The sequence below is a fragment of the Schistocerca piceifrons genome, chromosome 6 (assembly GCF_021461385.2).
Source record: "Schistocerca piceifrons isolate TAMUIC-IGC-003096 chromosome 6, iqSchPice1.1, whole genome shotgun sequence".
Lineage (NCBI taxonomy): Eukaryota > Metazoa > Arthropoda > Insecta > Orthoptera > Acrididae > Schistocerca > Schistocerca piceifrons.
The window spans coordinates 487,740,106-487,760,566 of NC_060143.1; the positions used below are offsets into that span (position 1 = coordinate 487,740,106).

The 20,461-nt window shown below is 42.4% G+C and overlaps 1 protein-coding gene across 1 annotated transcript in view; it reads left to right on the plus strand.

Moving 5' to 3' along the window:
- LOC124803068 (odorant receptor coreceptor-like) overlaps positions 1 to 20,461 on the plus strand; it is a 79,907-nt gene that overhangs the window by 39,234 nt on the left and 20,212 nt on the right. Inside the window, exons 5-6 of the mRNA XM_047264196.1 lie at positions 7,258 to 7,357; positions 13,307 to 13,420. Of these exons, the coding sequence (XP_047120152.1) occupies positions 7,258 to 7,357; positions 13,307 to 13,420 (214 nt within the window). The remainder of the gene's footprint in view (positions 1 to 7,257; positions 7,358 to 13,306; positions 13,421 to 20,461) is intronic.

Here is a 20,461-nt window from a genome sequence, read left to right on the forward strand (position 1 = left end):
CTTTCTTATCACTTTTACTTACGTGCATAAGTAAATACGAAACGGGTTCCTGAACGGCCTCAGTTATTCATGTACCAGCTTTAAATTTCGAACGTGATGACTAAAATATAGTTGCCGTTAACTGAATTGAATGTAATTTTGTTAATTTCTATCTATTGATTGCAACGCAAGGCTTGAGAGAATTTCGATTGTTGCCGTGGAGCTTACTTAACTTACTAAACTCATGGAATCTGTACAGTTTAAAAACTGAACTTTAACGTAAATTAATTATCTGTTGCAATTAAGAAAGGTTCTTACAACGAAATCTCTCGCATTTACATTTATTGTTAACACCTTGAAAAATAAATTAGTACTTCGGTGCGTAATGGCCGACCAGAGGCTGCATCGGAAGATGAGCTTCTCGCAGCGCAAATTACTGAAGAAATGCTTATTAAAAATAGTTAGCCACTGCGAGCATTTGAGGTGACAACGATTACAAAGAAATTCATTTTGTAATAATAACAACAAGTTTATTTTAGCAATAAATACGAATAACTTACATAAAATATGTGTAGCCGCTCAATGGCTGCCTTCCGTATAGCGAAACAAAAGTGTGCCCACCACAAAATACACCCTTCCTCCTCGGCCGTACAATCGCGTCTCTTTCGATCCTTTTTTATTTTCATAGACCTTAAATAAAGATGCTATCGCTGCATATCTGTTGTTTCAAGAACATTAACTATATCTTTTGCACTAATTACATTCATAAAATACGGAAACTACGATTTACAACCGCTAAAAACGTCAATATTTATGTGACATACCGTCACACTTGGATATCATATCCACACCCACATGCAGTTTGTTTTTCCTCGTCGCAATGGCATCTTTCAGCAGTACAATGCAACGTGTAACGCACCTCACTGGATATTTGTGTGGGACGAAGAACAACAGGACGAGTTTACCGTACTCCCCTGGCCACCAAACTCCCCGGCTTAAACCCAGTTGAGAGTCTGTGGAATCACATCGTTAGGGCTGTAAGCGCCGTGGATCGTCAACCGATAAACCTACTGCACCCGACCACGGCACTGGAGTCGACAGGTTGCACATCCCTGGCGGTAGCTTCCAGAATGTCATCGACTTTCTTCCTCCACACCTCGCAGCAATGCGAGCTGCCAAAGCTGGTTAATCACGCTTTTGACAGGTGGTCTCAATAGTGTGACTGGGCAATATAAATACTTATCAAGAACCTCGTAAACTCTATAAAATGCAAAGAAACCGCCTGAAGTTAAATCAGATGCAACAGCATAGTGCATAGTCCTCAACAGCGTTTTAATATTTCTTTTAGATAAGAAACCGTAATAACACTACACATTGTTTCCCAATTGCTCTGAATAAATTTCTTTTATGAAACAATAATGGTACCTATCAGTCGTGTGAATTTGACGTGGTGTAATGACTGCCAGTTATCTCTCAATATTAGTAAGTGTAACCTACTGCCTATAGCAAAGCGAAAATCCCCCTTTGTGTACGAGTACAAAATAAATGCCCAGTCTTTGGAAGCGGTACCATCCGTCAAGTATCTGGGTGTGACTATTCGAAATGCTCTCAAATGGAACGATCAGATTAACGGGTACGGCGAACTCTAGATTGCGGTTTATTGGTAGAATCCTGAAGCGATGCAGTCCAGCAACAAAGGAAATTGCTTACAATATTTTAGTTCGTCCAGGGCTAGAGTATTGTTCGTCTGTATTGGACCCTTACCAGTTGGGTCTGGTTCAAGAGATTGAGAGGGTCCAAAGAAGAGCGACAAGATTCGTGACTGGTACAGCAGTTAGCCATCGCGGGAGCGTTACAAATCCCATAGAAAGTTTGAAGTGGGACACAGTTGCAGATAGACGACGAGGTAATCGGAAGGGGCTGCTCACTACATGCCGGCCGTTGTGGCCGAGCGATTCTAGGCCCTTCGGTACGAAACCGCGCTGCTGCTATGGTCGCAGGTTCGAATCCTGCCTCGGTCATGGCTGTGTGTGATGTCCCTAGGTTAGTTAGGTTCAAGTAGTTCAAAGTCTAGTGGACTGATGACATCAGATGTTAAGTCCAATTGTGCTTAGATCCATTTGAACAAGTATTTATTTTTATTTTTATTTTTATTTTTATTTTTTTTTCTCACTAAATTCCTAAACCCGATCTTCGCCGAGGATATAGAGCATATATTATTACCACCAACTTTCATATCGCGCAATGGTGACCATTCGAACATAAGAGGAATTACAGCTCGTACTGAGGCGTTCAGGCAGTCGTTTTTCCCACACGCAATCCGCAAGTGGAACAGAGGGGGGATGGGGGGGGGGATATGACTTTGGCGCGAATAGTGCCCAATAGTGCCCTCCGCCATACACCGCTCACCGGTTGGTGGCTAGCGGAGTATAGATGTACACGTTAACGCAGATTTTCTTCTGCTTTTACTTCCTTTCATTAATACTGTTATTCAATATTTTTGTTTGCAGGTATACTGATTAAAACGGGTGCTGTGTATTTCTTGCCTTCTTAGAAACACAGGTGTTTTAGCGATTCATCTGAACATTCTACTCATGTACCTTTTATTCGAGATCATAAAAACTTAATTTAAATAATACTAAGATTTATGGTGCAATGTAAAAATTTTTTGATATTCCTTGGACAAAGATTCACTTATACCCTACTCCGCTAGTGAGGATTACTTTAGATTCGTTCTACAAGTTTCAACAATCTGTTATTAATTTGTGACATTTATGTGAAAATAACTGATAAGATAGCATGAATGTATTGGAAACTGCAAACTTTATGGTCACACTCAAACATGTAGATATACCACAATACAAAAATAATCTTGTATAATCTGTTGAGCGGCGATTTTATTTATTTTCGCCGCGTACCCCCTTACAGTAGCAGCTTCATTACACGCAATTTCGAAGTAGTATCAACGTCATAGTTTTCGACACGCTTCGTCATTCAAGTATTAGCCTATGATTCACTTCATTGCGACATCCAAACTATCAAAGCCATTCTATGAATAATATTTGCATTGTTCTCGCTTGACATAAATCAGCTTTGTATCGCACGTGCTCATGAGGTGACTCTCCAAGTTAGAGCGATAACCGATTTTAAACCAGTATTATCTGCCCTGTAATATTCTAGCACGCCAAACTGGACCGGTAAGTTAATTAGGTAATCACACCACTGATGTAAGGGAAATGTACTTGCCGTATAGAAGTAATAGAAGCAGTCATATCCAGTGTTCGGTGATGCATATTTAAAAACGTCAAACGTCATCGAAAACTTCAAACTGTCGTAGAACGTGACTTGACGAAGTGATTGAGGACAGGGACCGATATCCGCAACCGCCGATGCAACAGAGAATTGAAAATTTTGGAATTTGGACACAAGTGTGCAATATCACGTTATCCTAGCGTCTCTCGACACAAAAGTTACAGCAAAGAACAAACAAATTTAAAAAGTCTCTTTAATTTAAGGGACATTCTTATCAATACGATCATGAAGATATATAAGTCATCTGCTATATGAGCTAACACACAAAATTTTTTTTTAAAAGTAGGCTCTATTATTCAAGTTCATGGTGAAAGTGCAGCAACAAAATTTCTTAAAGGCTCAATTGCACATGTAACTACTGCAGTACCACAGACTAATATACTATCTCGAAGATGCGTGGTAGGATCTGAGCATCAGACGACAAATCAGTAATGGCTTTCACATGACTCCATTTCATTTCCTTACAACCAACTCTTCAGGTACTCATGGAAAACGAATCTCAGCCGCATTACGTCAATTGAATGAGATCTGTTTGCCGTGTTTCGATGGTCTGCAGCTTCGTTAGACAAAATTTGATCATGGATACCTGTCTACAATTTCCTTTTCTGTTAATACGTCATTAAGTAACTACAGCAGATATTTACTGCTATTTTCCCTTTAATGACATATAATAACGCAAGTAGTATCAGAGCCATATGCTGGTTAGTTACGTGGTTGTCTGAAGTGAACAGTCGTGATAGAGAGAGGTTAAATGGTCATTCTTAACACCCGTTTGCCTATCTGACCTAGTGAAACTACTGCCGTGTTCAGCAAATAAACAATCATTTCCTTTGCTAATTGAAGGAACATTCACTTAGTCTATCGTACTCAAGTTGTACCAACTATTTTTTCTACTGTTGAAGTCATTTTTTTCTGGTTGAGACACATCTTTGCTTTCTCCGGAAATAACAGTGCGTCTTCCATTACTCCAAAACAAATATACGTCAGTGTACTGTAAGGGTCTCCTTTTTCCAGTCGCGTGAAACGCTCCGTTGCTCCAGAAATCTACGGTAAACTGACGCTAGAAGAGACATCACATTCAATACAAAATCATACAGGGGTGCCATCAGATCTAGTGGCCTGTTGAAAGAAGAAATTTGTGAACAGTGTGTTAGAAAATTGATTTGTAGCGATTTATGTGTTGGATCTTACTATTGGTAACATTTCACGTCATTTGCATCATTTCACCATGTACAGAGCTTCGGACTCGTCTGGTGTTACCATATTTCTACACTGAAAAGCCTTATGTTTGAAGGCGGCAAGTAGACATATCGGAAGATTTCAAAGTTTGACTTGTAATGAAACAAAATCTTTTGCAGTACCAAAATGTCCCACAGGGCGAAATTGCAATTGTGAAAAAAATCTAAACTCTTCATGTCCATTATAATTATCCGGGCTGTGATGCCGTGGTCGGTTGATGAATTCTGTGTCAATTTCCAACGTTTCGTCCCCGTCTGCGGGGGACATCTTCAAGGGGGTCTGTAGCTCGATGGAAGGTCCAACACACCCACTGGCTCGCTACTGACTGCCGCTAAATTCCGTGTCTGCGCGCTCCCGCGCCCAGTCGTGACGTAATGTGTTTTGAAAACGTCAGTGCAATTGGCCGCTGTCCGCTGCCGTCGATCGCCGTTGCCATCACCCAGTGGTGGACGGGTGGTACTCGTACACATCTTCTTCAACACCGGCATCCATATACCGTTTAATTTCACGCCCTCCTCCTTTCGATTGAAATTATTAGGGTGTTTGGCGATTTCGATTGCCTCCCTGTAGAGCCCTTCGTAATATCCGCTTGTGCCGGCCGGCGTGGCCGTGCGATTCTAGGCGCTGCAGTCTGGAACCGAGCGACAGCTACGGTCGCATGTTCGAATCCTGCCTGGGGCATGGATGTGTGTGATGTCCTTAGGTTAGTTAAGTTTAATTAGTTCTAAGTTCTAGGCGACTGATGACTTCAGAAGTTAAGTCGCATAGTGCTCAAAGCCATTTGAACCATTTATCCGCTTGTGGCCGCTAGTACTTGCGTCTCCTCGAAACGAATATGATGGTTACCTGCCTGGAAAGCATGCTCCGCAACAGCTGATCGTTCCGTTTTCCTCTTCTACAGTTGCCCTTGTGCTCTTCCAAACGTTTTGAAACAGTTCTTTTAGTGGTACCCACATAAATATCTTCACAGCTGCATGTGATCCTATATACTCCAGCTTTTTCCAATGGTTTGCCAGCGTCCTTGGGAGGCTTAAGGTATTCCTGCATCTTCCTGGTGGGCTTGTAAATTACGGTAATATTCTGTTTCGTCAAGATCCTCCCTATTCTTTCAGTTACACTTTTAACAAACGGCAGGAAAACCTTAGATTTTGCAGTAGCCTGTACGTCACTATGCTTTCTGCGTGGCTGTCTCAACGCACGTTTCGTTTCGGCGGACGAATATCCGTTCTTCGTTAGTGCATTGTGGAGATGTTCCATCTCAGCGTCGAGCAACTCAGGTTCACAAATATTTCTAGCTCTGCCCGCTAACGTCTTGATAACACCCCGCTTGTGTTGTGGATGGTGGTTCGAATCCCGGTGCAAGTAACGGTCCGTGTGCGTGGATTTGCGGTATACTGAGTGGCCCAAACTACTATTTTCGTTTCTAAAAACAAGCACATGGAGGAAATGTAATTTACCTTCTACCTCCTCCTGCATTGAAAACTGAATTCTCGAGTTTATACTACTCAGATGTTCGTGGAACCGGCTTAGGTACAGACCCCCTTGAAGATGTCCCACACAGACGGGGACGAAACGTTGGGAATTGACACAGAATACATCATCCTACCACGGCATTAACATCACGGATAATTATAATGGACATGACATTTCCGGCCGTGAAAGTCTACATTTTAGTGTAATCTAAATTCTGCAGTCAACGGCGAATATGACGTCCTTTGCAAAATTCTACATGACCCTGAACCTCGACCATGAGAAGTTAATCAACTTATAAAATAATTCTCTATAAAATTTTGCGCAGGGATCAGCGAATTCTGTGCTGGCTGTTTATAAAATGAAGGTAGTTTTTACGAAATTCTATAAATGGATTCTAAAACCAAACTGCGCCAGAACAGACCATGAACGCCCAACGGTGCCGACCGGCCGCCGTGTCATCCTCAGCTCACAGGCATCATTAGATGTGGGTACGGAGGGGCATGTGGTCACCACACCACTCAATCAAGTAGCTCCTCAGTTGGCCTCACAAGGGCAGAGTGCACCGCTCTTGCCAGCAGCGCTCACAGACCGGATGGTTACCCATCCAGGAGCTAGCTCCACCCGACACCGCTTGACTTCGGTGATCTGACGGGAACCGGTGTTACCACACCGTAAGGCCGCTGGCATAACTGAATTATACCTAAAATTAAGGAAATAATAATATAAAGATTAATAAGAAATCTTCGTTTAACTATCTCTGAGTTTCGTGTTGGATGCCTTTCTAAAGCAAGTCGACTGCCAACGCCATGGCTATATCAGAGGTTCCACAATTTTTTCCCGAATCTTAATTTTGCCTTTTATGCTACTTAAACATACTCCAACTAGATTAATTCTATATAATTTCTTCGTACTTCAGTTACAAATCTCTTGACATGTTGAGTGACGACGGGCCAAATATACACGCTAGAAGTAAATAAAAAAAAGTGAAAAAAGATTCACACAAAGACAACATATGTGAATGAAACCACTCCAAAGCTAAGCACATATTTTAGTATACTCATCCACGAGTTACCAGCTTTTGGTACTTTATCCCAGGTCCTATCTCCATGTTATTTTTTTTCACTAATCTTAGTTACCGCTAAAGTGAAGACAATTACAGCGAGTTTGCTGTTGTTAGTTCGTACTAAGTCTGTTTATCCTTGCTCTTCTTTCGACATGAGACTGGTAAGAAACGGGCCGTCTTTGTTGTTACAGAATCATCAACGACTTGGAATCCCTGATGAGTGAATCGAGCGTCCTCATGCTGGGCGTAAATTCAGTAAACATCTGCTTACATGGCCTTGGATTTGTGGACGTAAGTACCGCAGCATTTGCTTAGACTACCCTCGGGAGGTAACTAAACGGATCACACACTACATCTCAGGGCAGCAGGATGGAAAAAAAATCAGAGCACTTTCTCATCAGTTAACTACCTCTAATGCTATAGTCTGTGCGACCAATGTGTCGTTTCTTCTCGACCTTTCAGTAATCGTAATTGTCAACAAATAAGGAATAATTCTCAATTTTAAATGGTTCAAATGGCTCTGAGCATTATGAGACTAAACTGCTGTGATCATCAGTCCCCTAGTAGTTAGAACTACTTAAACCTAGTTAGCCTAAGGATATCACACACATCCATGCCCGAGGCAGGATTCGAACCTGCAACCGTAGCGGTCACGCAGTTCCAGACTGTAGAGCCTAGAACCGCACGGCCACTCCGGCCGGCAAATGCTTTTTTTTATGGCATGTGACGTTTCTTGCAAGGATTCATTTAGGGTGTAATTAAATAACTGTGTACTGCTATATTCCCTATAGTAATAATAATCACTTTTACTGTAACAGAAAGGTGAAGACTTGTTGACTGCCGCGCGGGGTAGCCGCCCGGTGTGGGCGCCTTCCCACCGTTCACTCGGCTGCCCCCCTTGGGAGGTTCGAGTCCTCCCTCGGGCATGAGTTTGTGTGATGTCCTTAACGTAACTTAGTTTAAGTTAGATTACATAGTGTGTAAGCCTAGGAACCGATGACCACAGCAGTTTGGTCTCACAGGAACTTATCACCACTTCTTTACTTTGCCTATTTTTAGTCAGTAGTCTGCTAATATGGGGCGTCTCTGTCTGCTGGTAAAACCAGGAATCATTAACCAGGTTTCGCATCAGGGTCAAGTAATATCGATAACTGGGGGATTATATATGTGTGTATGTATGTATTATGTATGCATACTTTTGTAACACTTGGTCAAATTTGACATGAAGGTTTTGTTCACCGATGTATCCGTGACGGACACCATGAACATCTTAGAGGAACGCATGAAACCTGATACCTGCGAGCTAGTGCGCCACCTATTTCAGTTGGAAAGTGGATTTTTATGAGCAGACGGATGGTGTACCTATGGGTTCCCTCTTTTGCCTGCCGCAGCTGACATTTTTAAGCAAGCGTTCGAAGAAATAGCACTCCAGTCCGCACCATTACGCTAAGAATGCTGGCTACTATACGTTGATGACACCTTTGTTATCTGGCCACACGGAGAAAAAGAGATTCAGAACTTCAACTAACGTCTCAACCAGCAGGAAAGCAAAATTCACTTTACTATGGAGATAGAAAGAAAGGGGATATTGCCTATTCTCTACGTGGAAGTTTACCGCAAGTCTGACTGGAAGATTGGACACACACTTTATAGGAAGCCTACCAACACAGACAGGTACATGCATACATCCTCCCACCACCATCCTATGCAAAAGAAATCGGCCCTGCGAACTTTAACTAAGAGAGCCTACAGGATCGGCGATGAACACAATCTGAATACTGAACTACAAAACCTAAGGTCCATTTTTGAAGGTGATGGCTACGAGATGAGGATGATACACAAAATCTTGGCGCCGAAAGAGGAGGGCAATAGGGAAATGCAGAACGAAGCACCAAACACCGTCCTGCTATCATACGTGCAAGGGGTTACTGAACGCCTGGGCAGAATTCTCCGTCGGGCAGGTATTAAGCCGATTTTACCTGGCAACAACAAAAAATTGTTCAAATGGATCTGAGCACTGTGGGACGTAACATCTGAGGTCATCAGTCCCCTAGAACTAGGAATTACTTAAACCTAGCTAACATAAGGACATCACAAACATCCATTCCTGAGGCAGGATTCGAACTTGCGACCGTAGCGGTCGCAGGTTCCAGACTGAATGGCAACAACAAAATAAAAGAAGTTCTAGGCTCGACGAAGGATACAATTGACAAATGTCTTGCCGCCAGAGTTTATGAAATCGGGTGCGAATGTGTACTGGTGTATGTAGGTGAGACTGGGCGTCCAATAAGCGCAAGGTTAACTGAACACGAGAGATATATCCGCCTCAAACAATACAACAAATCAGTGGTGGTAGAACATCAGTAACAGTGCAGGATGAAGATCGAATTTTGAGAGGCCCGCGTATTAGCGTAACAGCCGTTTAGTTTGAGGAGGAAGACTAGGGAGGCTACAGAAATAGTCAAGGGACCCGACAACATGGATAGAGAAGACGGGTACCGACTTCCAGCGTCTTGACTGCCAACAGTGACAGCTTTGCGGAAGGACAGCTCTCGCAAAGCAACAGAAGCGCGGTAGGCGACAACGGCGGACGGTACACAGAGCGCTGACGCGCCCCAGTCTATACTAACAAGGGAACCTCCCCACCGCACCCCCCTCAGATTTAGTTATAAATTGGCACAGTGGATAGGCCTTGAAAAGCTGAACACAGATCAATCGAGAAAGCAGGAAGAAGTTGTGTGGAACTATGAAAAAAATAAGCAAAATATACAAACTGAGTAGTCCATGGGCAACATAGGCAACATCAAGGATGGTATAAGCTCAGGAGCGCAGTGATCCCGTGGTTAGCGTGAGCAGCTGCAGAATGAGAGGTCCTCTTCCCTCGACTTAAAATTTTTTATTTTCACAAAGTTATGATCCGTCCTTTCGTTCATTGACGTCTCTGTTCACTGTAATAAGTTTCATGCCTGTGTTTTGCGACCGCACCGCATAACCGTGCGATTAGTAGACGAAAGGACGTGCCTCTCCAATGGGAACCGAAAACATTTCATCGCAAGGTCATAGGTCAACCGATTCCTCCACAGGAAAACACGTCTGATATATTCTATACGACACTGGTGACGGCATGTGCGTCACATGACAGGAATATGTTGTCGACCCACCTAACTTGTACACTTGGCGAATGGGTAAAAAGATTCTTCTACCTTGCCCGATTTAGGTTTTCTTGTGGGTGTGATAATCACTCCCATAAAAGTGATGAAAACATAAGAGTTTGTCACATAAAGTGCAACAAATGAATGCAACAGTTTCACAGTCGCACAGTTTTCCCTGTGCTCTGTCAAAACATATGTTTTTAACGTTTTCAAATTTTTCCTTGTGTGGACCGTCAAATCCTGAATATGTCCAAGCAAATCTGAACATGTCCTGGAATTTTGGAGAGCGAAGTTGATTATGTGTGAGTGCCTGAACTTTGATAATTGACACACGATCACGTGAACAATACTGTTCTGTGTACCTGTGCAGCTTCGCAAAATAATTGTCTGTTAATAAAAAATTAAGCTTTTCACTCGAGGGAAGACCTGAACCAAGGACCTCTCGTTCCGCAGCTGCTCACGCTAACCACGGAACCATGGCGCTCCTGGGCTCACATTAGCCTTCATGTTGCCTATCTTGCCCATGGACTACTCAGGTTGTACATTTTGCTCATTTTTTTCATAGTTCCACACAACTTCTCCCTGTTTTTTCGAGTGATCTGTGTTCGGTTTTTCAAGGCCTATCCGCTGTGCCAACTTATAACTAAATCTGAGGGGGATGAGATGGGGAGGTTCCCTTGTAAGCAGTTAGTAAATAACGCTACGCTGCAGTCGCCCCTGAGTTTCCTTTTCGCCGATTTCCACCAACGGCAAGCAAGAAAGGAAACTCCAATGGAAAACGCCGATTTCCGCTAATAATGACACGCAATGCAAAGACCAATAAAATGAAATCGTAATACCCCTTCCTCCTCACCCTCATATCCGATGATAATACTCCTCCATAGTATATAAGTAACAAATAAGTTCTCATCAAGCAGTTGCTAATACACCCGGAGGAAGGCGCCTTGCAACAGTTGCCGCAAAGTCCGAATTTTATAGTTGACAATGCGGCCTCATACCCAGAAGAATTTTATTGACTGTGACAACGGCCGCGGAAGCCTACGTTTACATTGAACAAGTTATATTTCCCCACGTACCTGTACTGTGTGCTACGACAGTAGAGTCAAAATCGGACTTTTGTTACTTTTCTAATAATGTCATGTTATCGTGAATGGTTTGCTGTGTTACATTATTTAAGGGCCTTCAGGAGAGAAAGGCCCGAACCGAAAAAAGAAAAAAAAGTAATATGCAAATTAAACAAGAAGTACTGCTGTTCCTATCTCCGTAACGAACAAAATTATAAGGAAGGGACTCATTATGGTTAATCCACTGATAGCTAAGCAAGATTTATTTGACTTTTTTTATTTGCATTTTTTTTTACAAAGTAAGTTAGACATTATAGAGACAGTCCCAGAAACTTCTGTTGAATGTTGCGTTAGAGTTCAAAGGAACATCAATAAATGACAATGTTTTTCATAGTCACCACGTCTGCAGACATCCGGCACATGATTCTACCAATCGTTCAGTTCCTCGACAAAAGAAATCTGTACCTTGGTCACGTAGCCATTCGAGAACCGCTGCTTGAATGTTCACATCGTTGGAAAATCATAAGTAAACTTGGATGCGGGACTGCGGCTGATCACTAATTCGTAGAAAAAGTATACCAGCAGCTTTGATTCTTCCCAAAACATTATTAATTTCGAGGCTTTATTATTATCATCTTCAGGCCCCCAGGTGACAAAGACAACTGTCCTCGGGCGTGTGGAGTGTACAGGTAGAATAAATAGAAGTCCGCGGTATCCAGTTCAGTATGTATTGTACCTATTCTAAGTGCACCTAAGATCGGACGGCTCCTCCTGCCTCGGGCATGGATGTGTGTGATGTCCCTAGGTTAGTTAGGTTTGTTGTCGCTGTTGTCTTCAGTCCTGAGACTGGTTTGATGCAGCTCTCCATGCTACTCTATCCTGTGGAAGCTTCTTCATCTCCCAGTACTTACTGCAACCTACATCCTTCTGAATCTGCTTAGTGTATTCATCTCTTGGTCTCCCTCTACGATTTTTACCCTCCACGCTGCCCTCCAATGCTAAATTTATAAAGTTAAGTTTAAGTAGTTCTAAGTCTCGGGGACTGATGACCTCAGATGTTAAGTCCCATAGTGCTTAGAGACATTGGAACCATTTAGGACGGCTCAAATAATTTTCGTATAGTGGCCTGAAGATGTGGCTAATGAAGCGACGAAACTGTTTGCTTAAATAATAAAAGTGTTACGAAGACTTACGGTTAATAATACCCTTTTCCTACGAATTACCGTCTGTGATCAATGTCGATGCCCTTCCTTCCTGGTCAAATTGCTGGCACAGTTTCAGTACTCCTGGACGCAACATTACATTTGGTCCACATACCGCCAGAATTTCACAGTGATCCCTATGCAACTTAGCGTTTTGCTCACAAGGATCTTACTGTCCATCAAATTTGGAATGCGTTTCCAGTGGACGAGTCATTTCACTCTCACACTTCGGTGCACGTGTTTACCGCAATGCTGGTGTAAACGAACAAGGGTGAATGGTGAGTGGAAAGCAGATGATATGACTTCGAGGAACCGGGAATCACAGGAAGAGTAGAAGCAATGATGCTCAAACGCCAGTCTTTTACAATATTCGCTGGCTGGGGAATGTGGAGGGTTGAAACTGCAAAGTGAGAGCAAAGGCTTGAATACAGTTGGTAGTTTCAAACGGATATAGGTTGTAGTACCTATACAGAGATGAAGAAGGTTGCACAGTAGAGACTAACGTGAAGAGCTACACCAAATCATTATTCGGGCTGCACTAGATCCATACCAGAAACGTCATTGTGTTTTATATTACCTATGCCACATATTTATTTGAGAAATAGATATTGTTGTATTTAAAGCATGTAGACTGTCCTACTATTGTAAAGGTGATTCCTGTAAGCCCCTGTGAGTAGTCACGTAACTTTTTTTTTTTTTTGGGACATTTCAGCTAAAGAAATTTTACTTGAATCACTCGCTGCCTATGTTACAGGTACACCTCTTTCTAATAATCACTCCAGAAGCTCAGATGCAATGCAGATTTCTATTTGTATTTGCCAGGCTTTCCGTCCGGGCGCAAAGAGATCAACTGTTATGAAGAAAGTGCTCACCTTCCCAGCATACATCAACCAGACGGCCCACTTCTGCTGGTACGGCCAGGAAATCATAGACCAGGTACGTGGTGGAGCCGACTCAAGCCGATGATTGGGAGATCATGTGTCAATTTCGTTAGATGGATTGAGTGTTTATAGGCTTACTTTTGTAACTATATTAGCTTTCGTTTGTACTCACAAACAAGCGTTTGTACTCACAAACAAGCTATTGAAACCAGTTTTTCCGTTCCTTTCACTGAAGCTACTTGGCTAAAATTTTGGAAAATCGTCGTTTGTACTCAGGCTGCCGTACCACTGTTAAAGGAATGTTTTCGGTTACAATTGCACCAACGTTTGGCAGAATATGACATCATAATCGGATGCGTGACAAATCAAAAATTTTATCAGTCATCATATTATAAATTGGTATGCTAATTCAACTACAAAAATGGAGCATATACAACACTCTGAAGATCTGTGGCGAAGCATACGGAAGAATTATGTTTTATTCTGTAGGTCCGACTTCAAATTAAGAAATAAATTAATTTGTAAATTCTTGGAGTTGTTTCATTGGGCTCAATGAGTACCAGACTGAGGTTTATCCGATTTCAACGATATGATCCTCTGTCGACATAGGAGATATTCGATCATTTGAATCTTGGGGGTTCGAGAAAATACCTTCGAGTGAATATCAATGTAAATATAGTAATAAAATTGCCGAAGGTCATTTGGACTATGTTTTTCGGAAAATGTTTATTAACTAATTGATTTTAAGTCTACCGCTGGGTGACGTGCTGATAGCTTGTGCAGAGTGTCACGAACGTGCATTCAGAGAAGGAAAACTGAGTGTATATAGCACTGTAAGCATATGCTGCCAATCTTCATCGGTGTATCTAAAGGTTTAAAAAGCTTAAAAGCTTTCCCACAAGGAAATATATTCTCTATATGACTGTTAGCAACGAACAAGTGGGTCGTGAAACAGTGGCGAGGAATTCGGACGTCAGGTCTCGTTAAATGTAAATGTTGTCAAACACGAACTCCGGCCTACCTGCGATGTAATTCGCTTCATTGTATCTCATCCCAATATTCCAAAGAGTAACAGTAAAATGAGAAGATGGTTTTTCATCTCGATGAAGCATTTAACTACTGGAGGTAATGTGCACTTTCAGATACCGCGGGCCAGAAAAATCCAATTCTTAAATTACTTTACCACGTGATTCTTTTCCAGAGCTACTAAATATTTATTTCAAGGAATCTATTCCAATTCTAAAATTTTAAGTACAGTTTATGGAATTGTCTAGAAAAAACAAATTTGGTGGCTGTACTACGATTATTAGTATGGTCGCGGAGAAACACTGGTTGCATGTCATGACTCCTTGTAACTGTTTGTTAAGGTAGTTTAACGTGCAGCCACTCTTCAGTTTCACTTGGAACTGCCCAGCAGCATACCAGAATTTGCCGCCAGTAGTCACCAGACAACTGAAATAAGAATGTATGTATCTGCTCAGACGAGAATTTGGTCTGATCAGATATATACCTTCTTATTCAAGTTGGGGTAATGGGAACAGGATTGGCTTTGAGCAGAAAAGTAGGGCAGAGAGTGAGTTACCGCGTACAGTTCAGTGATAGGAATTATCTCATCAGAATCAACCAACAATTGTAAATACACTGTGAATACATGCAGAAGATGAAGAAGAAGAGAAATTATATGAGAATAATTAATAAAATATTAATAAAAATTAATAAAAATGTCAATAAAAATAGAAAGGGAGACGAAAAACTAACACAGCATAGTCCCGCTAATCCATACCCCAGTAATCCGACCGATCGGTTAATCCGAACATGAAGAATTTTAGTCTAAGTATGAACAAATGTGCGGTAAACTGCTGTACATACACACTACTTTAATTTACACATTACAGTAAACATGTATCAAAAAACTGGCAAGAAAACATTAGGTTTAAACATTGCATAAAAATGAAAGAATAGCTGTCAAACTTACTAAAATGCAGCGGACGTTTTATCCCTACATTTTAGATAACAAAATCTCAGTCATTGATTTTTTTGGCGTAATGAAGACAGTCTGTTATATGACGCATAGTTACGTCATGGTCTCATAAACATGAAATCAGCAGGTGTAGCAGTGTGCTGTTGCTGCATATAACGTAGCGCGAGGTCAAGGACTTCTGCTGCATCACTGCGTGGCACCAGCTCTCCTTTGTCACTTCCGTCACAGCAGTCCACTTCTCGAGTCACAGCAGCAACTAAATCAGCGTCAGGAAGTTTCTCCACACATGCCGCATCCGCTGCCATCCACTCATCTACGTCTCCTTCACTAGCTTCTTCACATCCAGGTATTGTCTGTAACATTTGCAGTAGATTTTCCTCTTCATTTTCAACTAGGTTGTCCTGAAATTCAAGAGATGTCCACAGTTTTCTATACTATTTCCCAGAGTATTTTCTGAAATATTCTGCCATGCCTCAGCGGCCCAATAAACAACATCCTTCACATTGGTCTTTTTATTTTGTCCAGTAAACGAATGCTATCATCTTGGATCAGCATTCTTAAAATTTGTTTTCTGTAAATACGTTTTAATGTTTGCGGTACGCCCTGGTCCATCGGCTGTGGAAGTGGTGTAAAATTCGGCGGCAAAAAACTTCGCCACTATTTCTCCATCACATAATTCCTCAGTGCTGGGGTGAGATGGTGCGTTATCAATCAAAAGAATTGCACGGGGAGACAAATGATTCTGCTTAGAAAACCGTCGAACGGAGGAAAAAAACTGGCAGTGAAACCATTTTTGAACAACTTACCACCCATCTATGCTTTTTTATGGTTGAGATAAAATACAGGCAGGGACTTCATGTTGCAGTTTTTAGAAGCTGTGAGCAGATTTGTCGATCAGCATTAAAGGCAGCCTGTGATTACCAGCGGCGTTGCTGCATGCTAGTAAAGTCACAAGATCTTAGCACATTTTAAAACCAGGAGCATGGTCTTCCACTTTTGATGCCAGGCTTTATGTTGGCAATGCCCTAAAATTAAGTCCAGTCTCGTCAGCGTTATAAATGTTTTGGGGAGAATACTGTCCCTTTCTTATCATTTTTTCAAACTCACCCAAGTATTCCCCTGCTGCGGAAGAAAGCTTCTCTCCAGTAATCGTTAGCTGACGGATTTCATGACGTTTTTTGAATCTGTCCAACGAAACTGTACTCGCACTAAAAGACTCATCACCATTCATTAACTTATTCAGAAAAACAGCCTTCTCCTGAACCAGAGATCCACTCAAAGGCGTTCCCCTTTCTATTTCCTGCGTAAACCAAAGGAAAAGAGCTTCATCCACTATATCGTACTGGGACTCTTTCAAAGTCTGCCGAATTTTGAGTGTTTTTCCTGAAGACATTGCACAGGACTGTCCAAGTTTCACTCGGTCCTTCTTCCAATCACAAATGGTTGCTTTACCATCACCCAGTTCCGTTACCAGTTTACATACATTCTCACCATTGTCTATCCACTTCGAAGCATTCACTTTTTGTTTGAGGGTTAACGTTGTATGTTTACGTTTACTCATGACGAAAATACGTACACCTCTACACCTGAACGAATATAATACAACTGTTACGCGTGCCAGCAAATGATAACTAACATAACCAGGCGCTTTGCGAGCCAACTTGGAAGTGCACTGATCGCAGACATTACAAAGGTCTCAACAATGCACAACAACAAGGACAGGTAGTGAGAGTGAGCCACTGTTCTCACACTTGTTCCCATTTGTTACCATGGTGTAACTAATTATCTTCTTGGTATATTTCATTCTAGAAGCTCATAACCGTAATTCGGGCTATTCCGAACAAATCGGTAATCCGAAAACAAGTTTCGGTCCCATTTAGTTCGGATTAACGGGATTCTACTGTAATTAGAGGGATTTGAACATCGTATAGGGGAGGGAATAGAAGAGGAAGTTATGAGGGGATATAGGCTCGGTAGCAACAGACAGGATAGGGTATACATGTACATATACAGAAAAATGGTTATAATTTTATAAGAATTGGATGATATATTCATTAAAAAGTGCTTCGCAAATTGAGTTAGTCAATAGAACATTGGTCTGTCTCTGGCCCTTATGCAAGCAGCTATTGGAACTGATTGACAGAGTTGTTGCATGACCTCCTGGGGGATACCGTGCAAAATTCTGTCCAACCGGCGCGTTATATTATCAAAATACCAAGCTAGTTGGAGGGCCTTGTTCATAATGATCTAAACGTCCTCAACTAGGGAGAGATCGGGCTACCTTCCTGGCCAAGAAAGGGTTTAGCAAGCACGAAGATAAGCAGTAGATACTCTTGCCGTGTGCGGCCGGGCATTATCTTGTTAAAACGTAAGTCCAGGATGACTTGCTATGAAGGGCAAAAAATAGGGAGTAGAATATCATCGACGTACCACTGTACTGTAAGGGTACCTGCATTGAAAAGCAGCGGCACCCCAGACCATCATTCCTCGTTGTCGGGCCGCCCGCTGTAGCCGAGCGGTTCTAGGAGCTCCAGTCTGGAACCGCGCCACCGCTACGGTCACAGGTTACAATCCTGCCTCGGGCATGGATGTGTGTGATGTCCTTTGGTTAGTTAGGTTTAAGTAGTTCTAAGTTCTAGGGGACTGATGACCTCAGATGTTAAGTCCCATAGTGCTCAGAGCGATTTGAACCATTTTTCCCTCGTTGTCGGGCCGTATGGCGGGCGACAGGTTGGTAGCCCACTGCTGTCTGAGGCGTCCGCAGCCACTACTTCGCTGGTCATTGGCTCTCTGATAGGAGCGCGACACATCCATGAAGATTCCAGTCAATGAGATTCCAGGCTGAATGTGCGCATACTAATGCAAACGTGCTTGTTGTACAGAGGTCAATTGCAGCCCGCTGAAGGCCCGTGAGCTTAGCCCCGTTCCTTTCAGGCGCTCATTAATGGTCTCTGTGGTCAGTGAAGCTCCATAAGAATGATCAAAACATTGCTCTTGTGCCTCCGTGACGATTGCTTCGCCCTCGTGTTCTGCCGTCTCTCTAGGTCGACCGTTGCCTTCTTGACGCTTGTTCAGCCGTGATTCACGCGTTCCAGCCAACATCATCGAATAGTGGCATCGCTCCTACTCAAATTACAGGGATTCACCGATTACTCAGACTGGCTTCTTTGAGCCCAACTTCACGTTCAGTCTCAAATGCTGACATTTGTGCATATTGTCCAAAATGTTTCAAATGGCTCTAAGCACTATGGGACTTAACATCTGAGGTCATCAGTCCCCTACACTTAGATCGACTTAAACCTAACTAACCTAAGGACATCACAAACATCCATGCCCGAGGCAGGATTCGAACCTGCGACCGTAGCAGTCGACTGGTTCAGAACTGAAGCGCCTAGAACCGCTCGACCACAGGGTGCATATTGTTCAAGTGCTGTCTGTGAGGCATAGGTACTGTCAAACTGAGTACACAGAATAAAATTTGCAAAGGCTTTATGCCGTAGTATCTACGGACGTTTCCAGATCTACCTCTTACTCCTGTAATTATTGAACAGTCTATTTAGTGTTCACACAGTTATCGAAGGAAAATGTACGACTCTAATTTTTGGCGGCCGATGTATGACTGTGTTACGCTGCTGCACGGTGAAATCACACAGCAGCGTCACACATTCATCCATCGGCCGTCAAAGTTTAGAGTCGTGCATTATCCGTCGGTAACTGTGTGAATATTAAATACGCTGCTCAGTCATTACAGGAGAAGAGATAGATCTGGAAACGTCCGGAGCTGTGAGAAAGTTCCAGCTGGATTACATCATGACGAGACAGAGATTCCGAAGTGAAGAATTAGATTGTGAGACGTACCGACGTACCCAGAAACGAATATAGAGTCAATTCACGATGTAGTAATAATGAAGAGTTGGATTTAATTTAAGAGAATCGGACCGAAGAACCAATGTAGAATGAATTGTGATTCTGAGATATTGTGGATTGGTGAAGAGCGTTTCAAATTCTCTTCGGCTAAAGTTACTGCGATACTGAACAAAACAGTGGGCTGCTCAGTTGAAGAGGAATGAGCATCTGTCGAAAGAGCAATTATGGAACAGGGGTAGACATAGGTGCGAGAAGGTAACTGGAAAGAAATCTTGGGTAACAGATGCGATACTTTAATTGGTCGTCCAAAGAAGAACGCATAAAAATGATCGGGAAAAGACAACAATAGAGCAGTTCAACATTTCGACATTTCGTGCAAAGGAAATACATGGGAAGTGCAGTAGCGCTAAATCAGAATGGCGCAGGGAAAACGTAAGAAGAAATTGTAATCGAAAGAACAAATTTATCATACAGAAAAGTTAATATAGCCGAAGGAGAAATTAAGGGCAAAGGCGCTAACATTATTAGTGCAAGAAGAATTGCTCTGTTAAATCCAGAGGAAAGAGCGTATCGACGGAAGGAGTGTATTCAAGGCCTCTACTGTCTAAAGCTACGTTCACACTGAGGGATGTGCCGCGGAGATTCGTGCCCGGCACAAGTCACGGAGAAAAGTTTCTCGGCACCGGTATCTCGCGACTTGGTTCAAGGACAAGTGCCCGGCACAAGTAGCAAACGTGTGCGTTCTTACTGGCGACATGTAGCCTGTCAGTTTCAAGGAACATGGCATCCGAGGCAGAACTTCTATTTCGTTACGCTAGCCCTTTGAATATAAAAGTGAACACGGGGAATAAGCGGAGAAAGGAACGTAGGTGATGGGTGCGTAACTTTCTCAATAAACGGGGTACTCATGGAGCTTGCACTTATGTGATGCGTGATCTTAAGCTTCAAGACAGACAGGGCTTCAAAAATACGACGGACTTCGAAGTATTGCTAAATATGACGGCACAGTACTACACACTGAATGACACAAATTTTCGAGAAGCTGTAACCCCTGCTGAACAACTTTACGCTTTTTACCTACTGGAGATTCGTACAGCTCTTTAATGTACATGCATAGGATCTCCAAATCCAGAATCAGTGAAATAATACGAAAAGTGTGTCAGGCTATTATAAAGGCAATTCAAAGTGCAATTGAGGTAAAACTTATTTTTAACGATTACTTAGAACAAAATAGTACTGAAGTTAACA